Genomic DNA, 10,268 nt, shown 5'->3' with positions numbered 1-10,268 from the left:
GAGAAGTTGGCATTTGCATACTTTGCTGTTTGAATGACAACCGGTTTCAAATCTTTTGAGAAAAACCAGTTGACAATATGAACTGAAGAGTTAAAAAAAAAAAAAGGGGAGAGAGACAGAAGAGATTTCAAATTCCAATGATTCTACTAGTGGGACTCTATCCTAAAGGAAAAACACAAAATACTGAAAAGTCATTATACACAAATGTGATCACTATAGTCCTAAGTAGGATACAGGGAGAGCTTAAAGAAAACAGTCACTCATTGAAACTATTCAGTCACTAAAAAGTTTATGAAAACTAAGTAAACATGGAGAAGTACTTACAAAAGACATAGTTATACGATAAAAGTAAAATTGCATGAACAGAATAATTACAAACTACAGTTTTAAAAATGTGCACAAAGAAACTTCACAACACTGTTATAATATTAGTAGGGGGACGTTTTTTCCCTTTTATCTTTCAAATTGTCAGTAACTTTATTATTTTAATACTGAGAAGTACACAACTAATAAAAGAAAAAATGAGCTTAGTTACTCCTTTCACGTTAATCCTTTGTGTTTTACAACGTGCATCCGGAAACATTTCAGCAAGAGAAATAAGGGGAAAAAGTCATGATAAAGTGATTTATACAAAGATCTTTATTTTGTTTTTAGATGTATATAGCAGTATACATTTGAGTAAGGAGGCTGCTCAAGTCCAGTAGGGGAAAGGTTACAAAACATACATAAAAAATATTCATATCAAAAGCATGAGGATCCTTACATCCTTTCTTAAAGAACAAACACATTCATACAAATGGAAGGATTGTAGTAAAGAATTTTAAAGTTCAAGAGCCTGTCACAGTAATGAGGTATCAATAATGGGCAAGAGGAGTCTTGCAAGCTTCTCTCCTATCCATTGCTCACTGAAGTCTCATTCGTTTTTCAGGGGGGCCTTTAGTGCTCACTATCTGTTGGACGTTCTTTGTGGTCTCCTTCTCCTCAGATTTTACCGTTTCTGGTATAGGTTCTGCCTCTTTTTTTGTCTGATCCACTAGACATCAAAAGCAGGTATTTTTGGAAGGGAGAGGAAAGTGAAGGGATGAGATCAATTTAGACAATAATGTGAACGGTTCAGGCTCAAGTTCATTTAGAATTGCCTATCTCAAGTTCTAAATTTAGCTGTTCCATCAGGCAAATATATAAGAACCTATTTACAAACCTAAAAACCTATAACCCAGGAAAATTTGTGATTGTAGACAGAAACACATGACATTTAAATAAGACAATATGCATAAACAAGATATATAGTCTTTCCCAGGCTGAACAGATATTTCAATACCTGTTTTCAATGATGAAATAGAACACCTTTTTTCATACTGAGATTTGAACTAAAAACAAACTCAAATCATCTCGGCCTCTCCACACCTGCTCAATACTTACTCTTCCACTTGAATTAATCTTCTAAATACTAATACCACTATCACAGAAGCACCATCTTTTGGTAGTTCAGCAGATCTCAAAAATTAGGACTAATGAATTACCATGAAGGTCTAGAAGGACAAAAGGACCACAGCTCATCTTACATGCTACAGTTGTTACTGAGTTAAACGGACTGGTTTTATTTCAAGTTTAATAAGAATATCGGGAACCATACCTGGGACAGGCTTTTCTCCAGACTTTTGCTATAATTTTAAAAAAAGGAGGGGGGAGGAAAAAATAGGGCAGGTTAGCAAAGTTTTCTTCTTCTTGACTTCATAATTCTTATTAAAATTATACATTCATTCAAATTATATTAAAAATGACTCCATAAAGAGAAACTACTATTCCCATACCATAAAGAGTAAATTTATCATTTTCTACTTATTTCTTTGTTCCAGAAAAGACACAAAACTATAACTAGAACAAAAAGAGTCAAACATAAACAATCCTCCCTTGAACATCTATCTACATAGCCCTGTGCCTCTGCATCCAGGCTGTAATGCTTTACAAAAAGTAAGTAAAATCCAATGGGAGAGAATAATGGAGTCTTTCAAAATTCCAGAGGCTTATTTGTTTAGGAGATAATGAACTTGAAGAAAGCAGAATGAAATACAGAAGAACACTCCAACTTTTAAAGTTGGCATGTATGGGAAGCAAAGAGGAAAAAAAAAAAGTATTTTTCTATGAACATAAGGCTTCTGATGAAAGTACTATTAAAAATCGAAGTATAGGAAAGAAATGATGAGGGGATCATGAGTCAGGAAAAAGATCAGATCCTCCCATTCTGTAGAGCAGTTCTTTTATCCGATTACTGTCATCTCCCTTTTCCTATTAACTAACTTAAATGCTTTAAAACACTGTCCTCCTCCTCCACCCTCAAGGATCACAACTTACTCTTCACTTGCAGCCAATGACTCTATATCCCGTTTTTTAAATAAGAATGTCAACACCCCAAGTTCCCTCCCATCTAACTCCTTCAAACTTATTATTCCTTTACCCATACACACATACATAAATACACACACACAGTAGCTTTATAGACTTCTCCAACATCCCAAAAGAAAAATGTTTTATTTTTAAGGTTAATGTTTCCAGGTATTTTCTGAATTTCTTTCTGAATTTACATGCCCTCCCTAAGCTTTCTCATCAATTCCTAGGACTAAAGACTACAAAATCTCCTGATATCACATGTTCCAGATTCATGCTATCAACTGTGTACCAGCCCATTCCAACTGCAAGTTCTGGGATTACACTTTTTTTAAAAAATATATATATATTTTATGGAAGTTCGATTTGCCAACATATAGCATAACATCCAGTGCTCATCCCGTCAAGTGCTCCTCTCAGTGCCTGTCACCCAGTCACCCCATCGCCCCCGCCCGCTTCCCCATCCACTACCCCTTGTTCATTTCCCAGAGTTAGGAGTCTCTTATTGGGAACATTACACTTAATAAGAACAAAATTCAGCTCCCTATTATCCACTATGCAGAAAAGATTAACATAGAAAGCCCAAGGCTGCTATCCTTAGGCCACTTTGCAAGGCTGGCTCTTGCTAATGACTAGGAACTTGGATTTCAGAAGGTTCCCATCATTCCCTGATAGTGGTGGCTCACTGTGTTTAGACTGTACAACACTGTTAATGCTGAATATTTACCTCCCTTCCAGGAATGTGAATTTTGGTATGAGTTAGATAGAGTACCTACATGATGAACCCTCTTCCCTCTACCAAAAAAACCATGAGCACCAAGTCTCTCCTGGATTTCCTTGGGCAAAAATACCACACACATATTGCCTCATTTTCACTGTTAAAAGAAGAATGCACTTTGTGTAATCCCTAATGGGAAACTGAGGATATAAGCCTGCACATGGCTCCTCCAGACTCTACTTGTCTTTTTCCTTAAATCTGGCTGTATATCCTTACTATGTCACTGTAATAAATCCATTGAGTCCTTTAAGTAAATCTCCAAACATGAAAGTGCTCATGGTAACCTCCAACACACCTACCTTATCACATATCCTATGAACATATTAGTATTTAAGCATGTCTAAAGTAATCTGAAGGAACAAAGAATTTTTCTTACTTTGTAACAGGAGAGAAATACCTGGCATAACACTGAGGAAGTGAGAAATTGAGAGGGAGTTTTATTATCTGCTACTGAATCATTTGAACTATACTGGACACTGGACTTTATCTGAACATTTGAATAATGTTGTTATGTACCTAATGCACTTTCTCATCTTTTCTAGTGAATACTGTCAGACAAACTAATAGGATATGATTTCAGATAGAAAAGCAGAATGGGAGCACCTTTCTGACAAAATTTAATTAGTAACCTTGTGATAAACCTAGCTAAATACTACGGTATTCTAGCAGTTTCTGAAAATACCACTGAAAAGACATTCACTGTAAAAGGACCTGAACTCCCATCACATCAGTATCAGTGTAACTTTCAGTAGTAATGAGAATTAAAATATGGAAAAAGGAATTCCAAGGAAGCAGGCAAGACTTTTCTAATATTCTTTTAAGCACTCCTCATAGGGGTAACCCAGAAGCTCAACTGTCAAATACAATAGATAAGTAAGAAGAAGTCCTGAGCTACAAATAGTTCTGGGAGATACAATGGGTAAATAGAGTTTGTAGGAGACTTCAAGTAAACCAAGAATCTATTTTCTTCTCTAGATCTGAGAAATGTTTTGGGTAGAAGGAGCAAAGGGATTAACAATTCTAGAGAGAGCTATCTTTCTCCTAGTTCTGTTATACAGAGTTAGACATTCTCTTTGGGAGTTGGCTTTGGCCCTTGGACGGTTAAAAGAAGGTGGGGGCTCTAGAAAATGACAGTTGACGTAGGACTCCGGCTAAAACTTTAAAAGAAAAATGGGGGCACCTGGGTGAATCAGTGGGCTGAGCATCTAACTCCTGGCTTTGGCTCAGGTAGTGATGTCATGGGTTGTGAGATCAAGCCCTGTGTCAGCCTCCACACTCAGTGGGGAGTCTCCTTGAGATTCTCACCCTCTCCCTCAACCCTCTACCCCATGCGCCCATGTACATGAATGCATGCTCTTTTTCGCTCTCTAAAATAAATAAATAAATCTTGAAAGATAAATGAAAGATAAAACATAAAAAGCTCACTAAAATGATATGCAGTCTACGACCTGCTTCAAAATAATTGGAAGTAGAGAAAGAAGACACAAAACAAGACTGGCCACGTTTGACAATTGTTGGAGCCAGGTAACAGGCATATGGGGATTTCGTTCTTAATTATTCTTTCATATATTATTTTAAATTTCTATAACTTTCTATAAAGCAAAAAATGTTTTGCTTTAAGATTCAAGAGAGTCTTTGAGTTTTCTACATGGTCCAGCCTAGCTCATCAGGATATGAAAACATATGGGATTTAAGGTCAGAAAAAAAAGGCCATTTGGCTGGAAATACCTAAGAACCCAGGCACAGCAATAAGCTACTAAATGCTATGTATGGAGACTGACTGATGAAAATAGAACCCTTAACAGTTAATATTTAAAAGCACAACCTGTTTCTTTTCCTATATTCTAAATTTTAGTTATCAATCAAAACCAAGTCTAAATCTAAGCTTGATCCAAACCGGCAAAGTCGTCAAACTTTCACGCTTTGCAGACATGATACTCTCTATGTAGAAAACCCAAAAGACTCCACTCCAAAATTGCTAGAACTCCTCAAGCAATTCAGCAAAGTCGCAGGATATGAAATCAATGCACAGAAGTCAGCTGCATTTCTATACACTAACAATGAGGCAAAAGAAAGAGAAATCAAGGAATTGATACCATTTACAACTGCACCAAAAACTGTAAGATACCCGGGAATAAACCTAACAAAAGAGGTAAAGGATCTAAAATTTCTATGCCACCCAGAGCAATCTACACATTCAGTGCAATTCCTACCAAATACTATCAACATTTTTCATAGAGCTGGAACAAACAATCCTAAAATTTGTGTGGAACCAGAAAAGACCCCAAATAGCCAAAGCAGTGTCAGAAAAAAAAAAACAAAATTGGAGGCATCACAATTCTGAACTGCAAGTTGTATTACAAAGTTGCATCATCAAGACAGAATGGTAGTACTGGCACAGAAACAGAAACATAGATCAGTGGAACAAAATAGAGAACCCAAAAATGGACCCTCAATTCTATGGTCAATTAATCTGTGGCAAAGCAGGAAAGAATATCCAATGGATAAAGGACAGTTTCTTTAACAAATGGTGGGAAAGTTGGACAGCCACATGCAGAAGAATGAAATTGGACCACTTTCCCACAAGATACACAAAAATAAATTCAAAATGGATGGAAGACCTAATATGAGACAGGAATCCATCAAAATCATAGAGGAGACGGGGATCCCTGGGTGGCTCAGCAGTTTAGCACCTGCCTTTGGCCCAGGGCGTGATCCTGGAGTCCCGGGATTGAGTCCCGCATCGGGCTCCCAGCATGGAGCCTGCTTCTCCCTCTGCCTGTGTCTCTGCCTCTCTCTCTCTCTTTCTCTCTCTCTATCATGAATAAATAAATTAAAAAAAAAAAAAGAAAAATCTTTAAAAAAAGAAAAAAGAGCTTCTTTCTTAAAAAAAAAAAAAAAAAATCCTAGAGGAGAACACAAGCAGCAACCTCTCTGACCTAGGCCACAGCAACTTCTTGCTAGACAGGTCTCCAAAGGCAAGAGAAACAAAAGTAAAAATGAACTATTAGAACTTTATCAAGATATAAAGCTTTTGCACAGCAAAGGAAATAGTCAACCAAACTAAAACAACCTCCTGAATGGGAGAAGATATTTGCAAATGTCTAATCAGATCAAAGGCTAGCATCCAAAATCTATAAAGAACTTATCAATCTCAATACCCCCAAAAAGATCCAGTCAAGAAATGGGCAGAAGACATGAACAGACATTTCTCTAAAGAAGACACACAGGGACACCTGGGTGACTCAGTGGTTGAGCATCTGGTTTTGGCTCACGGCATGATCCTGGAGTCCTGGGATCAAGTCCTACTTCTACCTCTGCCTGTGTATCTGCCTCTCTCTCTGTATCTCTCATGAATAAATAAATAAAATCTAAAAAAAAAAAAAAAAGACATGCAAATAGCCAACAGACACATAAATAAATAAAACTTATTTTAGAAAAGTTAAAAATAGAGCTACCCTACCACCCAGTAATTGCACTGCTAAGTATTTATCCAAAGGATATAAAAATAGTGATTCAAAGGGACACATGCACCCCAATGTTTATAGAAGCAATGTCCACAACAGCCAAAATACAGAAAGAGCCCAGATGTCCACTGACTGATGATTAATAGATTAAGAAAATGTAGTGTGTGTGTATACAGAGTATGTATATGTGTGTGTATACAGAGTATACTATGTGTGTGTATACAGAGTATACTATGGAACATTATTCAACCATCAAAAAGAATGAAATCTTGCCATTTACAATGATGTGGATGGAACTAGAGCATATTATGCTAAGCAAAATAAGTCAGCTACAGAAAGACAAATACCAGATGATTTCATTCACATGTGGAATTTAAGAAATAAAACAGATGGATATAGGAGAAGGGAAGGAAAAATAAGATGAAAACAGGGAAACAAATCATAACAGACTCTTAACTACAGAAAACAAACTGAGGGCTGCTGGAAGGGAAGTGGGTGGGGTGATGGGATAATTGGGTGATGGTCATTAAGGAGGGCACTTGATGTAATGAGCACTGGGTGTTGTATGCAACTGATGAATCACTAAATTACACTTTTGAAACTAATAATACAGTATATGTTAAATTGAGTTTTAATAGTAATAATAATAATAAATCTAAGCCTGAAGCCTCAGAATCATCCTTAATGCCAACCTCTCCAAATCCAATCACCAAATTTAGGCAATCCTAAATCTAAATATATCTTTAATCTATTTTCTATAGCCACATAATTAATTAGAGCTCTCTACAACCTAACTTCTCTGATTCCAAACACCACATTTTCCTAAGCATCCTCTACATTGTTATTGGTTGTCTTCCTAATACATAAAACTATATTACTTCCTTGCAACTGTTTGGAAACAAGTCATGGGTCCCTACTGTTACCATCAATAGTTCTCACCTAGTCAGTGATAAGGGTCTATAAGATGAGGTAGAAGGTATTTCTTTTTTTTTTTTTAAAGATTTTATTTATTTACTTATTCATAGAGACACAGAGAGAGAGGCAGAGACACAGGCAGAAGGAGAAGCAGGCTCCATGCAGGGAGCCCGACGTGGGACTCGATCCCAGGACTCCAGGATCACACCCTGGGCTGAAGGGGGCGCTAAACCACTGAGCCACCTGGGCTGCCCAGAAGACATTACTATACTTAAGAGAGTATTATTTTTTTTAAAATGTTTTATTCATTTGAGAGAAAGAGAGTGTGAGAGAGCAAGAGCAGGAGGGAGAGGGACAGAGAATGTGAAACAGACTCTGCACTGAGCACAAAGCCTAAGACAAGGCTCCATCACCTCATGACCATGAGATTAGGATCTGAGCCAAACCAAGAGTCAGATGCTTAATTGACTCAGGCACTCCTAGAGCACTTAAGTCACTCAGGCACCCATAGAGAGCATGTATTTTAAAATGAATATACAAAAGTTGCTACTGCTTTGGTTTGTCTGTAGTGATGATAGTTCAAATACTTCAAATTACTTAATGCAGCTGGAAACCTGTTATATTTATCCAAGTGGTTATGGATTTAAAATAGCAAATATTTAAGTACTAGGCTACAGAATTAACCACAAATTCTTTTGTCCAGCATACAAAATCCTCAATCTAACCCTAACCATCTTTCATGTCTTGTATTTTTTCATTACTCTTCCCTACCACAATCACATGGAGCAAAATTTCAGAGTATTTTCTTGTTTCTACCTCACCCCCCACTCAGGTATATTGAGGTATAACTGATATATAGAAACCGCACTTATTTAATGTGTACAATTTGATGAGTCTGGACATACACATATACCTGTGATATCATCATCACAATCAAGGTAATAAACACATCCATTATTTCCAAAAGATTCTTTATATTCCTATGATTTTAGGTTTTATTGTGTGCTAAGAACATGTCACAAGAAATCCACTTTCTTACAGAGTTTTTAAGTGTTTAACGCCATCTATAGGCACTATGTTGTACAGCAGATCACTAGAACTTCTTACTCATCTTGTGTAACTGAAACGTTATATCCATTTAACAATTCCCTATGCCCCCCCCCATCCTCTGGCAACCACCACATTTTCTGCATCTGTTTCACTACTAAAGTTTGACTACTTTATATACCTCATATAAGTGGAATCATACGATACTCATCATTCTGCAACTGACTTATTTCAATTAACAGCATCTTCCAGGTCCTTCCATGATGTTGCAAATGTACAATTTCCTTCTTTTTAAAGGCTGAATAATATTCCACTATATGTATACACCACAGTTTCTTTATTAATTTATCTGTGGTGGGACATCTGGGTTGTTTCCACATCTTGGCTATTGTGAATACTGCTGCAATAAATGTAAAAATGCTTGTATCTCAAATTTCAAGCTATACTACAAAGCTGTGGTAATCAAAGCAGTATGATTTTGGCATAAAAACAGACACATACATCAGTGGAACATAACAGTTCAAAGATCAACCACATATATACGGTCAATTAATTTACAACAAAGGGCCAAGAATATACAATGGAGAAAATGGGGAAAAGATGGTCTCTTCAATTAATGGTGTTGGGAAGACTGGCAACCACATGCAAAAGAATAAAACTAGACCACTATCTTACACCATACATAAAGATTAACTCAAAATGGATTAAAAACATGAACATGGGACCTGAAACCATAAAACCCTAGAAGAAAACAGGCTATTAGCTCCTTGACATCAGTCTTGGAGATAATTTTTTTGGTTTGATATCAAAAGCAAACCTATCAAAATCAAAAATAAACAAGTGGGACTACATCAAACTAAAAAGCTTCTGCACAGCAAAGAAAACCATCAACAAAATGAAAAGGCAACCTACAGAATGGGAGAAAATATTTACAAATATCTGATAAGGAGTTAATATCCAAAATATATAAAGAACTCCTACAACTCAATGCAGAACAACAAAACAAAAACCCCAAATAACCCAATTAAAAAATGAGCAGAGGAAATGAATAAATGTTTTTCCAAAGAAGACCTACATTACATTAAACAAGTACATCAAAAGGTGCTCAAGATTCTAATCATCAGGGAAATGCAAATCAAAACCACAATGAGATATCCCTTCACAAGTATTACAATGACTATCATCAAAAAGACAAGAGATTATAAGTATTGGTGAGGATGTCAAGAGGGAACCCTGACACACTGCTGGTAGGAATGTAAACTGGTACAGCCAGTATGGCAAACAGTACAGAGGTTCCCAAAAAAATTAAAAATAGAAATACATGATCCAGCAAGCCCACTTACAAGTATCCAAAGGAAATGAAAACAAGATATTGGAGATAACTGCATTCCCATGTTTACTGCAGCATTATTCACAACAATAAGATATAGAAACAACCTACCATCTATTAAAAGATGAATGGATAAAGAAAATGTGGTATGAAATTGAATATTATTTAGCTATTAGAAAGCAGGAAATGCTGCCATTTGCAATAAAGATGAAACTTGAGGGCTATGTGAAATATACCAGAAAGAGAACATGAAATACTCTATGTATCACTTATATGTGGAATCTAAAAAGGCCACATTCATAAAGAGAGTAAAGTGATGGCTTGAGTGGAGGTTGGCAGGAGA

The 10,268-nt window shown here is 36.4% G+C and overlaps 1 protein-coding gene across 1 annotated transcript in view; it reads right to left on the bottom strand.

Moving 5' to 3' along the window:
• Window positions 1–621: 621 nt before the first annotated feature.
• The window catches only part of MED6 (mediator complex subunit 6), a 20,071-nt gene continuing 10,424 nt past the window's right edge, over window positions 622–10,268 (bottom strand). Inside the window, exons 7-8 of the mRNA XM_055304075.1 lie at window positions 1,637–1,664; window positions 622–1,033 (exon numbers count right to left, since the gene is read on the bottom strand). Coding sequence (XP_055160050.1) covers window positions 903–1,033; window positions 1,637–1,664 — 159 coding nt within the window. The 3' untranslated portion in view covers window positions 622–902. The remainder of the gene's footprint in view (window positions 1,034–1,636; window positions 1,665–10,268) is intronic.

Source organism: Nyctereutes procyonoides, unplaced genomic scaffold (assembly GCF_905146905.1).
Source record: "Nyctereutes procyonoides isolate TBG_1078 unplaced genomic scaffold, NYPRO_anot_genome, whole genome shotgun sequence".
NCBI classification, from domain to species: domain Eukaryota; kingdom Metazoa; phylum Chordata; class Mammalia; order Carnivora; family Canidae; genus Nyctereutes; species Nyctereutes procyonoides.
This window is presented reverse-complemented; position numbering and strand designations above follow the sequence as displayed.